The 19707-nt window shown below is 43.6% G+C and overlaps 1 protein-coding gene across 3 annotated transcripts in view; it reads right to left on the bottom strand.

Annotated features, from left to right (window-relative positions):
- Positions 1 to 19707, bottom strand: part of TMEM131 (transmembrane protein 131) — a 178125-nt gene that overhangs the window by 85080 nt on the left and 73338 nt on the right. For all 3 annotated transcript variants that reach the window (XM_019716511.3, XM_019716512.3, XM_074332565.2), the window contains exon 5: positions 7371 to 7494. In XM_019716511.3, coding sequence (XP_019572070.3) covers positions 7371 to 7494 — 124 coding nt within the window. The remainder of the gene's footprint in view (positions 1 to 7370; positions 7495 to 19707) is intronic.

Genomic DNA, 19707 nt, shown 5'->3' with positions numbered 1-19707 from the left:
AGACAAATATCACATGCTTTCACTTATATGTAGAATCTGAAAAACAAAACAAACAAAACAGAAACCAACTCATAGATACAGAAAACAATTGATGGTTATCAGATGGGAGGAGGGGTAGGGGACTGGGTGAAAAAGGTGAAAGGATTAAGAAGTACAATTGTCAGTTATAAAAATAGCCGTGAGGATATAAAGTATAGCATAGGGAACATAGTCAATAACATGGTTATAACTATGTATAGTGTCAGATGGGACTACACTTACCTTGGCGAACACTTTGTAAAGTATATAAATGTCTAATCATTATGTTGTATACCTGAAACTAATGTAATATTGTATGTCAAGGATAATTAAAAATAAATTTAAAAAAGGAATTTTTTTCTATAAGTACCACAAAAAAAATAAAATTTTTATTATCAAAGTAGTATGCTGACTTATCCAATCCTTATATAAAAATACTATAAATTCAAAAAAGCCAACATTATATGTCATTTTTGTTTTACTTTAGAAATTGCTAGTTTATGACAATATATGATGAAACAGAATTTTAGAGGACAAATGTAAAAATCTAAATAACTGATATAATTTTATGTGCTTAAAAAAGTTCCTGCTTATTTATTTAGTCAGATTGCTTCAAGAGTCAGTGAAAACGCAGGGAAGATGAAATTCAGCTCCATTCATTTACTTCACTCTGATATTTGCTATTTAGCTAATTATTTTGGAAGCTTGTATGTTAAAGCTTAATGTAGTCTCTTCAAATTCAAAATACGTAAGATTCATTTTTATCAGATAAAAGTTTTACTTTTTTTTATTAGTTTCAGGTGCACAAGACAAAGCAATACTTAGACGTTTATCATTTATATTCCTCACAATGTGTGAACCCCCCTACCCCCATCCACTATCCCTCTGACAGCACACAAAGCCATTACATTTCCACTGTCTCCATTCCTAATGCTGTACTCCGCTTCTTGTAAGTATATACATACATATATGTACATACATATATACATATGTGTGTGTATATATATATATATATATATATATATATATATATATATATACACACATACATACATACATACATACATACATATAAAATTATAGTTGGCATTCATTATTGTTCAGCTTCAGGTGTACAGTGCAGAGATCAGGCATCTACATCATCCCTGAGGTGGTCTCCCAAATGGGACACGTGTCCATCGGATACCCTACAAAATCTTTACATTATTGATTACGTTCCCCAAATTAATTTTCAAAACCCCGTGGCCATCTTGTGGTTACTATTTTCTAAACCCCTCACCTTCCCCCTTATCCCCAACCACCCACCCATCTAGCAACAATCAGTTTTTCCTCTATGTCTCCAAAACTGTTTCTGATTAGTTCATTCACTTATTCTTTTCTTTAGATTCCGCATATAAGTGAGATCATATGGTATTTGTCTTTCTCTGTCTGACTTATTTCACTTAACATAATGTTCTCTAGGTCCATCCATGTTGTTGCAAATGGTAAGATTTCTTTCTTCTTTATGGCTGCGCAATACTCCATTGTATAAACGTACCACAGTTTCTTAATCCGGTCATCTACCGATGGGCATTTCGGTTGTTTCCATGTCTTGGCTATTGTATATAGTGCTGCAATAAACACAGGGGTGCATAAAGATTTTTGAATTGGAGTTTTGGATTTCTCCGGATACCTAGGAGTGGAATTGCTGGATCATAAGGTAGTTCCATTTTCAGATTTTTGAGATACCTCCATACTGATTTCCATAGTGGCTGCACCAATCTGCATTCCCACCAACAGTGCACCAGCGTTCCCTTTTCTCCACATCCGCGCCAGCACTTGTTGTTTGTTGATTTATTGATGATAGCCATCCTGACTGGGGTGAGGTGGTATCTCATTGTGGTTTTTATTTGCATTTCTCTGATGGTTAGTGAGGTTGAGCATTTCTTCATATGTCTGTTTGCCATCTGTATGTCCTTTTTAGAAAAATGTCTCTTCATGTCCTCTGCCCATTTTTTAATTGGGTTGTTTGTTTTTTTGGAGTTGAGTTGAGTGAGTTTTTTTTTTTTATAAATTTGTGATATTAACCCCTTATCAGATACATCATTGGCAAATATCTTTTCCCATTCAGTAGGATCCCTTTTTGTTTTATTGATGGTTTCCTTTGCTGTGAAAAAACTTTTTAGTTTGATGTAATCCCACATGTTTATTTTTTCTCTTACTTACCTCGCGCGAGGGGATATATCAGTAAAAATCTTACTCCGGGTAATGTCTGTGAAGTTTCTTCCTATATTTTCTTCTAGGAATTTTATGGTTTCAGATCTTACATTTAAGTCTTTAAGCCATTTTGAATTTATTTTTGTATATAGTGTAAGGAGGTGGTCCAGCTTCATTTTTTTGCATGTGTCTGTCCAGGTTTCCCAGCACCATTTATGAATAGACTGTCTTTACCCCACCGTACATTCTTGCTTCCATTGTCGTAGATTAAATGGCCATATAGGCATGGATTTATTTCTGGACTCTCTATTCTGTTCCATTGATCTATGGGTCTGTTTCTATGCCAGTACCATGCTGTTTTGATTACTGTAGCCTTTAGTATAATTTGACGTCAGGTATTGTTATACCTCACACTTTGTTCTTATTTCTCAAGATTGCTGAGGCCATCTGGGGTCTTTTATGGTCCCATATAAATTTTAGGATTATATGTTCTATTTCTGTGAAAAACGTCGTTGGTCGTTTGATAGGAATTGCGTTGAATATGTATATTGCCTTAGGCAGTATGAACATTTTAACTATATTAATTCTTCCTATCCATGAACATGGTATGTGTTTCCATCTATTTGTATCTTCTTTCATTTCTTTCTTCAGTGTCTTATAATTTTCTGAGTACAGATCTTTTGCTTCCTTGGTTAAATTTATTCCCAAGTATTTCACAGTCTTTGGAGCAATTGTAAATGGGATTGCCTTTAAAATTTCTCCTTCTGATGTTTTATTATTGGTATATACAAATGCAACTGATTTCTGAATATTAATTTTGTATCCTGCTACTTTACTAAATTCACCTATCAGCTCTAATAGTTTCTTGGTGGAGTCTTTAGGGTTCTCTATATATAGTATCATATCATCTGCATATAATGACAATTTTACTTCCTCCTTACCGATTTGGATGCCTTTATTTCTTTTTCTTGTCTGATTGCTGTGGCTAGAACTTCCAGCACTATGTTGAATGGAAGTGGAGGAAGTGGGCAACCTTGCCTTGTTCCTGATCTTAAGGGGAATGGTTTTAGCTTTTCCCCATTGAGTATGATGTTAGCTGTGGGTTTATCATATATGGCCTTTATTATGTTGAGACATGATGCCTCTATTCCCACTTTCTTAAGGGTTTTTATCATAAATGGCTGCTGGATTTTATGGAATGCTTTTTCTGCGTCTATTGATATGATCATATGATTTTTTTCATTTTATTAACGTGGTGTACCACATTAATTGATTTATGGATGTTTAACCACCCTTGCATACCAGGGATGAATCCCACTTGATCGGTGTATGATCTTTTTAATGTATTGCTGAATTCTGTTCGCCAATATTTTGTTGAGGATTTTTGCATCTATGTTCATTAGCGATATCAGCCTGTAGTTTTCTTTTTTTGTGGTGTCTTTGTCTGATTTTGGGGTCAGGGTGATAGTGGCTCTGTAAAAAGTGTTTGGGAGTCTTCCCTCCTTCTGGATTTTCTGGAAGAGCTTGAGGAGAATAGGTGATAATTCTTTTTTGAACGTTTTGTAAAATTCACCTGTAAAGCCATCTGGTCCAGGGCTTTTGTTTGTTGGAAGATTGTTGATTACTGATCAATTTCCCTGGTGGTAATCATCAGTCTATTCAGGTTTTCTGTTTCTTCTTGAGTTAGCCTTGTAAGGTTGTATGCCTTTAGAAAATTGTCCATTTCTTCCAGATTGTCAAATTTGTTGGCATATAGTTGCTCATAGTAATTTCTTAAATTTTTTTTTGGTATTTCTGCAGTGTCTGTTGTCATTTCTCTTTCATTTCCGATTTTATTAATTTGGGTCCTCTCTCTCTTTTTTTTTAATGAGTCTGGCTAAAGGTTTGTCAATTTTGTTGTTATGTCCTCTTGTCGGATCGATCCCTTTATTATTATATAGTGCCCCTCATTGTCTTTTAATATGTTCTTCATTTTAAAGTCTATTTTGTGAGAAATAAGTATTGCAACTCCAGCTTTTTTCTCATTTCCATTTGCATGAAATATCTTACTCCAACCCTTCACTTTCAGACACCTGTGTATGTCTTTTGATCTGAGGTGAGTCTCTTGTATACAGCGTATACAAGGGTCTTGCTTTCTTATCCACTCAGCCACCCTAATGTCTCTTGATTGGAGCATTTAATCCGTTTACATTTAAAGTGATTATTGATAGGTACATAGTTATTGCCATTTTTAAATTTGTAGTTAGATTGTTTTCATCTTTCTTCTATTTACAGAAGTCCTTTTTGTATTTCTTGCAATGCTGGCTTGGTGGTAATAAATTCCTTTAGCTTATCCTTTTCTGGGAAGCTCTTTATCTCTCCATCAACTTTAAATGATAGCCTTGCTGGATAAAGCAATCTAGGTTGTAGGCCTTTGTTTTCCATCACTTTGAGTATCTCCTGCCACTGCCTCCTGGCCTTCAGTGTTTCTGCAGAAAAGTCATTTGATGGTCTTATGGGAGTTCCCTTGTATGTAACCCTCTGTCTTTCTCTTGCTGCTTTTAGGATTCTCTCTTTGTCTTTAACCTTTGCCATTTTAACTATAATGTGTCTTGGTGTGGACCTGTTTGGGTTTATCCTGGTTGGAACTCTCTGCACTTCCTGGGCTTGTATGTTGGTTTCCTTCACCAGGTTAGGGAAGTTTTCGGACATTATTACTTCAAATATGTTCTCGATCCTTTGCTTCCTCTCTTCACCTTCTGGTATTCCTATGATGCACATGTTGTTGCGCTTGATGTTATCCCATAGGTCTCTTAAACCATCTTCGTTGTTTTTTATTCTTTTTTCTTTCTGTTGTTCTGTTTGGGGGATCTCTGCTAACTCGTCTTCTAAGTCGCTGATTCAATCCTCTGCTTCATCTAACCTGCTGGTAATTCCTTCAAGTGAGTTCTTTATTTCAGTAATTGTGTTCTTTAGTTCTAACTGGTTGTTCCTTATGATTTCTACATCCTTCTTTATGTCATCTCTAAGCTCTTAAACATTCTTATCATCAGTGTTCTGAACTCTGTCTCTGATAGGTTGGTTTCCTCTGTTTCATTTGGTTCCATTTCTGGAGGTTTCTTCTGTTTTTTTATTTGGGACATGTTTCTTTGTTTCCCCATTCTGGCTGACTCTCTGTGTTTGCTCCGATGTATCAGGTAGATCCCCTAGAGTTCTTAGTTCTTGCTGGGTTATCTTATGTAGTATGTGTCCTTTATATTTGCCTGCACATATGCGCACTGAGAGTAACACAACCAGCCCTGTGTCCAGTTCTCCTGAGTCTTAGGGCACTTCTTCCGTGTGTGTGTGTGTGTGTGTGTGTGTGTGTGTGTGTGTGGCGGGCGGGAGATTTATGAGCTGCTGAAAGCTGGGAGCTGTGTCTGCCGTTTACTGCTGATCCCTGGGAATTCCCATTCAGATGTAATTGCCCTGCCCTAGGCAGGCCAAAAAGGGTAGGGGCTGGGGATGGAGGGGTCTTTTCTTTCCCAGCCCAGCCATGTCACAGTCTTCCCGCAGGCCAGAAAAGGTGGTGGCTGGGGGTGGAGGAGACCCCTCTCTCCTAGCCCAGCAAAAACCACACTCCTCCCAGCCTCCTCCCTGGGCCAGAGCCGCCCGCCTGTCTTCCCAGAGCCCGAGCACCAAGGCTCCTCTGCAATCTGACACCACTCCTCAGTTCAGGGGCCAGTTCAAGTCTCTGGAACGGCAGGGGTAGGATTGGAAGAGCAGGGGGAGGGGCCCAGGTATGGAGTTTGTGACCTTTGTCCGGCCTAGGGCCCAGCTGGAGGTATCAGCTGAGGTTATTGCCTCAAATGCTGGATATGCTGCCCCCTCGGCGGGAGAGATCAGCTGTGGGACACAGGGAAAGAGCCCACCTCCTGGCGTTTGTGTTCTCTGTTCCGTCCTGGGATCCCTTGAGTCTCTGCAGCAGCAGGTGTTGGGGGCGTTTCCACCGCCTCAGATGCTGGCCGTGCTTCCACCGCCACAGATGTGGGCCACAGCCCCACAGCCGCAGATGTGGATCTCGTCTCCACTCCGCTCCCTTCCCCCTTCCCTTCCCCTGCTCGCCCAATTTTCCCACCTGCACGAGTAACCCTTGCACGAGTCTCTTAGCTGTTTTGCGTGATGAGCAGAGAGTCCTTTGATGGGTTATAAATGTCCCGTTTCTGATAAGATCTGGAGGAGAACTCAAAAAGTGTGCCCCGCTGCCGCCATTCCTATGACATCATTCCTCAGTTTTACTTTTAATAACAAGTTTCCATACTATCTACAAAATGATTCTAAGTACAATTTTAGAGGATACTTCTGGTAGGTAGAACCCTAAAACAGCCCGCCAAACTACCTGCCCTAATCTTTTAGGCTGTCAACAGAGGTGATATGGCACATGCGATTATTTATATTACATGATAAATGGGATTCTGCAGGTATAATTGAGGTTATTAGTCAGGTGACTCCGAGTTTAACAAAAAGGAGACTACCTATGTGGACCTGATAGGACCGATGACACGATCAAAAGAGAATTTTCTCCAACTGGTGGCAAAAGAAGAAGCCAAGGAGATCTGAGGTAGGAGGGAGAATCACACACCAGTGCTGTCTTGGAAGTGGTGACGAGGTATGTGAGAGCCTTAAGGAACTGACTTGTGCCTACAGTTCGTACCAGTTGGGAAGGGAGTGCATCTCCCCAGTGTCCAGTCAAGGAGAGTGCAGCCCACACCTAGAGTACGGTCTTATGATGCCCAGAGCAAAGAACACTGACCTCCCACTGACAGAACTCTGCTAATAAGGGGTGTAGTTTTAGGCCATCACGCTTGTGGGAATGCAGCAATAGGACACAAACACAATGCTGTAGAACTACCTCCTATCCTACTAGGAAAGACAAGAAAATCCAGTGAAGATACGAATGCTACGTTTCCCAGAGTGCTTAAGGTTCCAAGCTGATTTGTTAAGCTGTTTCACGTTGAGAAAAAACATGTGCAAGACTAGACAGGCTAACTCTTAGGAAATGGGGCAAACTGAGATCTAGAACAAACCTGAAACATTCTAATCAGATTTTAATTACAGCAAAATAAAATTATACATAAAAAAATCTAGATATTTCAATTTCAAACGCGAGAAATGTTCCTGAAATCAGTGAAACTTACCCTATTTTGAAAAAATGATGCATGAAAATGTGAAGTTGTAGCAGATATTGATACTAAAGTAATAGTTTCTTCAGAACTAGGATTATGTAGGTAAACTTTTTCCATTTTTGGCATTCCAACTGGCCTGTAAAAACAAATACAAAATTGTCACAAATACTTCCAAGATAATTTCTAGTTGTTAAAAAACTAGATGTTAATTTAATGTTACACATTAAAATTATCAACTATATATCCAAATATATAAACCTACTTATTACACTGGCTTAAAGTTACACACAAAAATGCACTTAGCCATTCCACACAAGTGTTTACTAGGGCCAACTGTCCGTCCCACAGTGAAAGAGTCTCCACCCAGATGGGGCCCATGGTCCAGTGGGGAAGCTGTCAGGGTAACGCCAGGCCCTCTGACTCGCTGCAATACTGGCGTGCCTTCCTATGCGCCCTGGCGTCCTGAATCATGTCCTCTGCTCCCAAACTCCACGGACATACATGCTTCAGTTCAGGAGGAAAAACTGGTAGTTACATGAGATCTGCCTTGTGAGTTCAGGTGTATTACTCTCCTCATTTTATAGATGAGGACAGCGAGGCACAGGGAAGTTAATTAACTTGCTCAGTCATACATGGCACCTGAACGTGAATGTAGGCCACTGGCTCTGGCCCAGGTTCCAACCCACGCACTACCTCCCTCCTCTGTGTGGAACTGTGTGGAACTGGGGCTCCCCTTCGGGATCACCCCCAAGGCCTGGCTCCTGCCTATCCTCATATGCACAAGACAGGAGCTAAGCTCACAGTTCCCACAGCAGGACCTGTGAGGAGAGAGACATATTAGAGTACAGACCGATGTGTTGGACCGGAATGCAGTCCAACGTGTGGACTGCAGCTGTGAGAGGGTCACACTTCTCCACTCAGTAACACTGGGCTGGGCCTTATGACTTGCTCTGGCCAGTGAAGTGTGAGCAACAGTGGTATTTATGATTAAGTTTTAAAAGCTTTCTTGCACTCTGCCGTCTGCCAAGAAAATGGCATTTCCCAGATAGGATACTCTTTCAGTCTAAATCCCACTGAGGTTGTGGGTTTGGTTGTGGTCATAGCATACATAACCTAGTCCAGGCTGAATAGTGCAGACCTGAAGCTGGAAGGGCTGGACCAGGACTTAAAAATAGGCAAGACGTGATATACTTAAGGAGAGACGACAAGGTAGCAGGGAAGTGAAGCAAGAAATCACATAAAAAACAAGAAAAAATATTGGTATAAAAATATGAGCTATAAACATAATAGATGGGATAGGCAGATAAAGATCTATTAATGAGCTGGAAGATCAGACTGACAATGTAGTTCAGAATTCAGCAGGAAAGTATACTTAGAATATTTTTAAAGGTAAAGCTATAAAATGAAAGGAAAAATACAGATATGTAGAGTATAAATAGAAGTATTGATATTTGGAAAATGGAAAGTAGAAATATAATATTTAAAGAATATGGGCAAAAATAATGGGGAAGACCCAAAATTTAAAAAAAAGATGAAGTAATTCTTGATCAAAAGGGTTTATGAAGTGTCAGTGTCATCTAAAACAGCATGAAAATTTAATTTACCAGTGCTTTATTCATCTTCTACAGCTTCATCTACTATTGAATCTTGAATTATTTTAAGCATTTCATCTTTTTTCTAAAATGGAGTAACAATATCTTTTTTCCATATTACCCAAAAAGTCAGGGTCATGTGCATAAGTTCCAAACACGATGTGGATGGGAACTCTTCACTGTGCTTTGTGAACACTGAACACAGCTCTAAGGCTTTCAGGCCAGCTGGAGAGTCTCAGGTATGCTGACAGTGTGCTGTGCTTACGGTTCAAGCCGACCGATCCCTGCTGAGCGCCCAGCACCACGAAGGGCGGGCCTGCCACCCTGGCAAAGTGGGGTGATGTGAAGCTGAGCTCTCTTAGCTCCCAGCAGAGAGCAGCTGAATCCAGACTGCCCGGGCCAGGCGGAACCCTCAGGAGACACCCCCTGCTCTACTCAGAGAGGCAGAACCCTGCCTGGCCGTCACGAGGGCCAGCATCTTCCTGTGGCCACGACTGGGTCCTGAGGAAGGGGTCGAGGGGTACCCAGAGGGAGGTTTGTAACAACACATTCAGGGTGAGGAAGCAGGGAGATGAGTGCCCTCAAAGCTCTTCGGAGCCAGGAGCCCCCAGTGTATGGAATTCCTCTTGCCTTGAGGGGAGACTTTCTCAGGAGCTGGCTCCTCACTCCCAGGTGGGGTCACAGGACCATGACACCACTAAGGAAGTGGGCACAGATCCAGCTGGGGCCTCAAACTATGGCCATGATGCTGCAGGGAGAAGCTGTGTAAAGAGAGCATGGAAGATCAAATTCTTCTTCCTCAAGCTTTATGTAAACATGTAAGTAGCATAACAGTCACAGAAATAAAAATGCTCCCCTTAAATTCTGGAAACGCACTGATGATGTGCCTTCTTCAACAAATGTGCTCTGCCAATGAGGTGTCCTGCAGGCAGCTGACAACCAGCGTGCACCTTCCTGAGTTCCTGCTTCATGTGTTTCCTCCACCACCTCTGTGCCCTCAATCTCAGTTCAGAGGAAGAAGACAGGGTATGAGAGGACAAGTAATCTGGGAGATCCTTTAAGAGGACACAACGGAAGATGGCGCACTGCAGCAGAGGGCCTGGGGGTAAGGAAACAAGCTGGGAGCTTCCAGAAGCCTGGCAGCAGAGAGCGGGGCAGAAGGCTTGTTTGCAGAGACTCCCTTTCTAACAGGGATCTAAGAGGAAAGGCCCTGGGCCACACCCTGCAGAAATGAACCCTTGGTCAGAGGAGAAGGGCCATGTGCTTAGGTTGTTCAAAGAAGTCTGGAGTAACAAGAACGAAGGAAGGTCTCAGTGAGGAGCTGGCAGGCTAGTGTGGTGGCAGGCCTCCCGGAGCTGGGCAGCCCACAGCACAGGGGGCAGAGGGCGCTGTCCTTGGACAGACCTGCTGACGGACTCTGGGGAAGAGCTTCCTCGCCCGCCCTCCTCTACTGAGTTCCCTGTGATGTGAGCAGAACCCATGACCAAGGGGGAGACTGAAGACAGAAGTCACACCAAACCATGGAAAACTTAGGTCAAGTGCTAAGTAACCCATGTACTTGTAAATATACAAGCACTACGTTAGCCTTCACTATTTAACAAACCACCTCAAACATGAAGGATTCAAGTGACACCCCTTATTATCTTACAATTCTTTAAGTCAAAAGTCCAGCACATGGGCCAGCCCGGTGGCTCAGGCGGTTAGAGCTCCGTGCTCCTAACTCCGAAGGCTGCCGGTTCGATTCCCACATGGGCCAGTGGGCTCTCAACCACAAGGTTGCCAGTTCAAATCCTCGAGTCCCGCAAGGGATGGTGGGCAGCGCCCCCTGCAACTACGATTGAACACGGCACCTTGAGCTGAGCTGCCTCCCAGATGGCTCAGTTGTTGGTTGAAGCGTGGGCTCTCAACCACAAGGTTGCCAGTTCAATTCCTCGAGTCCTGCAAGGGATGGTGGGCTCTGCCCCCTGCAACTAAGATTGAACACGGCACCTTGAGCTGAGCTGCCGCTGAGCTCCTGGATGGCTCAGTTGGTTGGAGCCTGTCCTCTCAACCACAGGTTGCCGGTTCGACTCCCGCAAGGGATGGTGGGCTGCGCCCCCTGCAACTAGCAATGGCACTGGACCTGGAGCTGAGCTGCGCCCTCCACAACTAAGACTGAAAGAACAACAACTTGAAGCTGAACGTTCAGAACCCTCCACAACTAAGATTCAAAGGACAACAATTTGACCATTGTTCTCTAATAAAAAAAGTCCTGTTCCCCTTCCCCAATAAAAAAAAAATCTTTAAAAAAAAAAAGTCCAGCACGTATAAAACAGTGTGACTGGCTTATCTACTCAGGGCCTCACTCACCGAAGCTCAAAGTTGTCTCCTAAGCTGCTCCAGGTAGGGGGTAAAATGTAGGTTGCTCCCAGTCTGCTGCTATAGGGCCGCCTCCGCTTCCAAAGCCAGCACCAAGAAGCTCCTTCGCATCAAATGCCTCTCACACTTCGAATCTCTGACATTTCTGTCTCTGACAGCTTCAGACAGCTCCGAGAGGGAGCAGGTGGATCAGGTCAGGTCCCCAGATCACCTCCCTATCTTAAAGGTCAACTGATTTGGGACTGTAACATTTTCAAATTTTTTCCAGCAACACCCAGGTTCGCGTTTGAATACAATCGGGAGAAGGCATGTGCACCTCAGAGGCCAGGAATCTGGGGACCATCTTAGAATCCTGCCTTTTGTAAGCAGCACGTGTGACTGCTTGGCTAAAGAGGTAGATTTAAAAATAAAACAAAGATTTCCACTGCCTGCCAGGGCCAGTCCTGCATGTTTCCATTAGGAGCTGCTTCAAAGACAGGAGGGCCAAAGGGGGCAGTGCGAATTATTTATAGACAAACCAAGCCAAATCACATATATAGGCTGTTCTCTGCACAGCTCAGGCAAAGCTACTGACTAGTCATACTGTAGAAGAGTCTGAGGTGCAAAAGAATAGGAAGGAGCAGCTACTGTGTTTCCCCAAAAATAAGACGTAGCCAGACCATCAGCTCTAATGCATCTTTTGGAGCAAAAATTAATATAAGACCCGGTATTATATTGTACTATATTATATTATACCCAGTCTTATAGTAAAATAAGACCGGGTCTTACATTAATTTTTGCTCCAAAAGACACATTAGCACTGATTGTCTGGCTAGGTCTTATTTTCGGGGAAACACAGTATGCATTACAAACTAGCTGCAATGCTGTGGTCAACGGCAGGTTTCCTGATGGCACAGAAAGGTGACACGCAATGCCAGAGACAGATGAAAAGGTAGCTGAGCAATTGCCTGGGGATGGGGCTTATGAATGACAGTGACGCAGCACTCTCAATAGCATAGCTTGTGGCAGGAAGCTGCACAAAATCAACAAGCATTATCGGTGTCCTCCATCTCCGCAAAACCCAACCACCTTTCAGACACACAGACTGAAGGCTGAACTGGGGTGTTGGCGGAACAGGTAGAAACTACAAAGCTAAAAGGTACCAAATGTGTCTTTAGACAAGAGGGCCTACCTGATTTTCTTGGAGTACCAAAAAGTGATAACGGGGAGAGATGCCTTTCATGAACTGAGCTGAACTGAACTTGACAATAAAGACCTCCATTTTTAGCGAGTTATTCAATTCCCGTTTTCTTTAAGCCATTAAGTCTCTATTTAGACTTGAAATCGAGGTTTTTCTGCACTTTATTATATTAACCTGTACTCAGTAAACCAAGTTTCCACCCAAAGCATTTTTAACAGTCTGCAATAAGTTTGAAAAACGGAGTTCTTGTGGAAAAAGAAAGTATTTAACAGCACTGGTATGAATAACAGGTGGGAGGAAGGGGAGAGGTGGTCATCCCCAGGTTGCTCCAGCCAATTGTCAAGGGGAGGAAAGGAGGGAAGAAAAGAAGAGGAGAGGGAAAGGGAGAAAGGGGCAAGGGGTCAAGAGGAAGAATTAAAGAACAGATCTAAACAAAGAAAGCCTGTTTCTGACGAAAGTCAGTTTGATTAACTGACTATGAAGAACGTTCTGGGGGGCTGCAGGGACGATCAGGGTAATGGGTGGCCAGGACTCCAGCTGCATTCTTGCTCAAGAGCCTGGAACCCTCCTCGAGGCCCTGGACGGCAATCAGACACGACATGGAGAATTAAATTTCATTCAAGTTCAAGTTCTTCCAGACACCGCAAAGGGTGACTTCCGATTTAGCAAAGTTCAACAGGGAATCATGACGGACTTACGTACTATGTGTAAGTGTTGCATGTAACACGCACGTGTGCCAGAGATACATAGATAAACAGTGTGTACTGATGTCGATAGCCTTGTCTAGTAGGGCAGCGAAGACCAGTGCCTGGACAGAAGTCAGGAGAAGAGGCCATGAGTAACGAAGAATCTAACTCCATCTTTGATGTTTGACTGCTGCCAGTTTTCAGGCCCCACAATGTCCCTTTCTCCTTGCGCCCCACATCTGGGCAAACCAGGAAGAAAGCCTGCACACTTTCCCTCCTGGATCTAGTGACACGTTCAAACCACATATGCCCACCCAACCTCCCGCCCTAACCACAACCAAAGCCAAGCCAGTCTCCTTTCTCTGCTCTCTCAAACCGTTTTTCAGACCTGATTGGGAGCCCCCCTGCTCTCCCCAGAAAGCTTCGTTATGTGAGTATAATAAACCTTTTCCTCCTCTCGCGGTGCATGTACATGCGACATCATCACTCTTGACATCTGAACCACATTTTGGATGGGGATGCATCCCACTACTGTGGGTGGGCACAACACCGCGGAAGCAGAGAGAAGGGGATGCTGGCTTTACAGAGGAGGGTGACACTCTGCAGCACGAAGGTTGTCAGGGACTCAACAGGACTGGGAGCTGCGCGCTGTAGGATTTCTCTTCTCTGGGGGGCACACAGGGACAACACCACTCCCACGTGGCCTCGTCTGACTGGCGGGGCGGACACCTGCTCTACGCCAGGGTGATCACTGCACTATTCCTGCGAATCTTCAAACTAAAGAAAAAGAAGCTATTCTTCTCCGATGGAGGGAGATGACAGAACGTGAGTCTGAGGAGTAGTGAGTGACCTGTCCTCACACTGTTGGAAAGACTGTTGGTAGTGGGGAGAATAAGCCAGTGCCAAGAGGCAGCGAGAAGAGACCAAGAGGAGGCTTGGGCTGGGACAACGTGGCTCCAGTGTGCCGGGTGCCACCTGCACCTTGGGCCTCCCTGTAGGCCTCAGTGTCCCTTCCAAAGCACGCTCACTTCTGCCTCACCTCTCCTCAGTGAGATTTCTGTCCCTGAGAACCAAGTAACTACCGAAACAGAGGGACAGTCACTCTGTAATCACTGTTAGTTTGCTTACAATACCAGCAATGGTACTGTACTCATGTAGAATGTCCATCTACATGGAAATGTGTGCTGAAGAATACAGAAAGGAAACAGCATTACGTCCGCCACTTGCAAATGATTCAAAATCAACAAAAATATGAAGTAAAATACGGCAAAATGTTAGTTACTGAATTTCGGTTATCAGTGCATTGACGATCTGTTCTTTCTACTTTTCTGACTGTAAGAAAGCTCCCATAAAAATTCATTTTATAGGGGAGACTCTTAAAGTATGTATAACATGCCTCGATCTTAGAAAGATCCATATTTCAGAACACGGCAAACAGTTCCCCACAGGTATGGTTTAGTGTGGGGTGGCATATGAGAAAACAAAGGGCAGATTCTATGTTAAGACATTTAGCATTTATCCTGAAGACATTAGGAAACCATTAAAGGATTTTGTGGGGAGGAGTGATGGATAGTAAAGAGATTTCTCTGTTGACAGTACAGATCGTAAACTGGAAACGGCAAGTACGGGGTGACAGTCTAGATGAGAAGTGACAAGGGCCTCAGTTAGGAGGAGAAAGGGAGCAGTGAGGGTCAGACAAGAGCGGAATGACAAACTGACAGGATTCTGAGAACAGATGTGGTGGGGGAGGGGACGGGTGCTTTGAGGGCAGGAAGGAACCCAGGAAGCTTTAGGATTCGGGTTTTGGTGACCGGTTGGCACCATTCAGACTGGAAATACTGAAGCAGACACAAGGTTAAGGTATCATTGGGGACTCTAGATGAGCGAGTAATGGGGGAGGGAGGAACACAGGCATACACCACAGAACTGGAGGAAAGCACCTCGTAAGAAACTGGGGAGTTGGTCGAAAAGGGCTAAGGAAAGAGAAGCAGCCCGTTAGGGGACAGACAGGAGCGGAATCCTGAGACGAAGAAAAAGGAGCCTTGGACACAGGAGGGAAACAGAGAGGGGATCACAAGGTAGAGGACAGAACACTGAGAGGAGGCCACGTCAGCAGGCCATGTACCTTACATCAGGAAAGCAAGACTAGTAAGTGTCACCTCACAAAAAGATCTGAAGGTGGGTGTTCTGGGCTGATTAATTCAGCAGTTGGATAACATGGTCGAGGGTGCAAATTGTGTTCATTTTCCTGTGACAAGCTTTGCTTGCTGGCTTTGCCTCAAACTAGCACTTGTGACTGAGGGCTGCCACAGGGCCCACCCCAGGCCTCATGTGCAGGCAGTGCCCAGCACGAAGGGAGGGATTTCTTTCTTCTACCTATTTTTTAGAATGAAAAGAAAATCCTCCCCCAGGAACCCTTTAGTAGACCTGAGCTCACATCACTGGTAGAAGGAGTCACATCTACCCTGAACAGATCACAAACAAGAACGGGATGATTACAACTGCCATGTATTTATCAGGATTCCCCAAGCGGGGAGCAGGGCCACTTTTCCTAAGGGCTGGATGGCTGAAAACACTGGGGTTGTAGGAACAAAAAGGGGGCGGGAGGAGACGTTGACTAGGTAACTAACAGGCAGGAAGAGAGGTTATTCTGAATGGAGATATATGATTCTTATCCTAGTAACATTCTTAATGCTATCATCTTAACAGTCATTGAAGAAAGCAGGAATTTTTGGAGGCAGAAAGCAAAGTAGTCAATGCAGGAAAAAATTTCAATCAACTAAGTTTTTTGCTTCTTATAGTGAGGAAGAAAAAAAACACGCAAGTACTTTAAAAGAGGATATGTCCTAACACATCTGATTTCCTTTAGCAATCACTTCCTTCCTGACCCACTGATAATTTACTTTCTGCAGTGAAAATGTACAACTTCATTTTGTTTGTCCTAAAAGTACACAATGCCAGGGAAATTCTTTTATTCACACCCCTCTGATTTTCCAGAGTGCAAAGTTCTAAATTTAGGAACCTCTTCATTTCCATTCCTATAGTGGCTCTGTGACAATCAATTGGTTGGGCTGAACCACAGCCCCCAGATTCCCTTTCTGGTCAACTCCTGCTGAGGGTGGGTTCCCAGGCACAGCCCCTCCCGAGAGCTGGAAGGTGGAGGGGCAGCAGCCATGGGGTAGCATCTACACACCTTCTCCCAGTTCTCAAACACTGAGTGCTGCTGGGAAGAGATTTTGCACACATTTAAAGCCCCTAATCTCTTGCCACGCAGCAGCCTAACCGTCTGTCTCCTCATACCTGCCCCTAAAGAAAGGAGAGTCTGTGAGACGGATCCTTTCAGGGATTTTGCTTCACTTTTGTGCTTGCACCTTATATCTCCCTGTTTGGCCCCAGGAGGATGGCTGGTCAGCCAATGACGGGTAAGACTCCCCATGGAGGGGGCAACCCAAACCAGGCGGAGCCATGTGGGGACCAACAGGAGAACCCACGGGGTTCATAGAGGTGGGCACAGCCCCCCACCTACCCCTGGCTAAGTAGAGCCTCTGCCTCTGTGGCTGCATTCCTTCCCACACCCTGCAGGGGAAGAGATTCAGTGACGTGCTCTCCATCTATTCATATGCATAAAGGTTTTGTCCCGTGGGGAAGTACACACATCCTGAGACTTACAGTTCAGCTGCCTGCAGGCAAGGGTGATTGGCTTGAATCAGTTTCTTATTATGATGTATGGGATTCACAGACCGTGAGTTTGACAAGCTTTATCTCCTTTACTTCCCCACCTAAGTAATAAATACCTAAAGCTACGCGCACCTTAGGCCGATTTGGGGCTCAGTCCTTGAGGCTGGAGTCCCTTGGCCCCGCTTGCACACTATTCTTGGCTGCTCTTTCTTAACCCTGCGCCGCCCTCCTCGCTCCCTATAGCTCCCCACAACTCTCACTGTGCAGGACTAATCAGCTGACTTTAAGTTAGTTAAAAGGGTGATTGTCCTAGGTGGGCCTTTCAAAGAGAGCTTAGGCCCCGCCTGAGCTAAGAGACTCCAACAGCAGCTGGCTCTGCCAGTGCTCGCTTCCTCAGGATGTGCCCCTGGATGTCCCGCCAGCCCGTGCCCTGGGGACCGGCCCGACTCAACATCCTCCCTTCCTCTGCCTGCCCCTGCCCACCAGGCGTTCTGACCTCGCTCCCACAGTGGTGTGAGCTGACTTCTCGTGGAGACTCCACACATGCAAACACGTGCCTGCATGTGCACATGACCTCCGACAGCAGCCATGTCTCTAACTGAACCCATCTACCTCAACTCCTACTTTTATAAGATCCACTTCTACATTCATGAGGTAAAACTAACCCTGTGCGGTGTACCCAGACCGGACACAGCAGAGCTTAATATCATGGGAGGATGGTTTTCTTCTATTCCTGTTCCCTCTAATTTGGAGCAGCACGTGCATCTGCTGCTTCAGGGGGCAGAGTGTGACTACTACATGCTTTCCTGTCCGCAACCCTCTTCACTGTATTACCTGACCTGGTTTGTGTTGGAGCTCATCTCTCCATTCGCACGTTCTCAGCAGACCTCCTGTGTTCTCTCAGCTCAGCAGATTTCTCCAAGACCAGCACCAGTCTCTTAAAGAAATCCCATTTACTTCCTCTCTAGTCATAGATTAATTCATTTAATCCTCCTGTCAGTTCTCCTTGTTCATGACACCAAATTATTCTCTAGCCTGACTAACTAAAAACCTCTATATTATGCATATCCTTTCACCTCACAATTCCATTTTTAGGACTCTCTCCTGAGCAAACAGTCAGAGTTGTATTTAAATAATTAGTTTCAGCACTGATTATAAGAACAAAAAGTTTCAATTAAAAAAAAAATCAATTTAACAAATATATCCACAAAACTTGATGTTCTCTGATACCAAAAAGTAATGTAACAGAAAATTCAGTGGAAGAAAAAAGAATGTGCAATAGATTATGTTTAGAAAGCAGGTTACAAAATAGTTTATGTTCAGAAAATATGATTATGTTTTTATAACTCAATAAACAAACACACATAGAAAAAGAACTTAAGGGATACAAGCTCATGTTCATGCTTTTCAGTGGTTGAACTGTAGGTAACGTTTTGCTTTCTTTTTCCTCCTGATAAGCATTTTCCAAGTTTACTACAGTGGATACACACTGCTGTGTGGTAAGCAAATCCCCAGTAAGTTTTGCAGTGGTGATTAAATAACCTGTGGCCTGGGGCGGAATTCCTCACTAGCTCTTAAGGGTCCAGATATGGACTTTGAGGGGGATGCCTATGAAACCCTTGAGCCATCCGCACTGGTGCACGCGCATGTGGGGAGGGGAAGGAAGAAGCCCCACAGCTCTCATCTCTTCCTGAAGAGCCATGATAAAGCTGCCGGTCCAGAAACTTGCGGACTGTTATCTCGATTTCTCCATTAAATATTTAAGGGGCTGATGGACGGGTAATTTAGAACAGGAATTCTCAATTCCAAGTCAGGTATTTTGTATACCTGAAAATGTCTTTATCTCGAGGGATGCATGAAATCTGCAAAACTCCCTCAAAACAACAAAGACTGAAGTGAAAAACAGTTGGATATAACTTTGGAAACAATCTCTCTAGAATGGTTACTGCTAAGCTTTTCAAAGTAAAGATACTCACTATTTTAGACTAAAAATCTTGGTATTGTGCACCGAGCTCCTCTGTCCCCCTCTCATAATGCCCACGTACCCTCATACTGCTCATGCCATAATCTTAGAAAGGAGTTTACCTGCTTTTATTCTGAGCCACTCGAGAATGAGGGGACATACTCAAAGAAAATTTTACTGGAGCAAAAAATCATTATTTTAAAAATAATAAACGCTCTTGCTAAGATCAGGATACATGCCATATTTCATTAAATATCTCGCATTTAATAGGAGACTATAGGTGATAAATTATTGTGACTGGATTAGGAACTCTATTGTTCTTGCAATCTCAACACTGTACCTAAACCTGTTTTATAGGGCAGAATAGTGATATATTTCCTATCTGAACATCACGGTCTGCTAACCTCACGCACACAAGTCAATTTTACCCACATAACGCCTATTCCCAAATACTGACCATCTAAAGTGCACAAAGTAGTGTGCCAACTTCTCGCCGCCCTCCCACCCCAAAAATCCATGAGAATCTCTGTGAGACTATAACCTCCTGAAAAGACGGAATTGCTATCAGACAGCTCCTACTTCTAACGCTAACCACTCCATCACCATGGTTTTGTACAAGCATATGTATTTGATGATGCTAGGTTTGAAATTATAAATAAATTATTTAAACCTCTTATGTTTACTATAGTGAGACATGTTTAAATACAGCTTTGACAACATTAAAGAAAATTACAGCTTTCATTTACTGAATCAGAAAAGATTTACATATGGCCTCCCCCCACCTCCCACTGCACACCCCACTTTCCTTTTGAATTCTTTGCTAATTTACCAAGGGACACTGCTTTCTTTAGCAGAGATACCATTTAAAATGTTCTCTTTATCCACTTGCTAA

The sequence above is a fragment of the Rhinolophus sinicus genome, chromosome 2, assembly GCF_057876585.1.
Source record: "Rhinolophus sinicus isolate RSI-liver-muscle chromosome 2, RSI-T2T, whole genome shotgun sequence".
In the NCBI taxonomy this organism is placed as follows: Eukaryota; Metazoa; Chordata; class Mammalia; order Chiroptera; family Rhinolophidae; genus Rhinolophus; species Rhinolophus sinicus.
The sequence above is the reverse complement of the archived record's forward strand: the minus strand, read 5'-3'. Positions and strand labels throughout refer to the sequence as shown.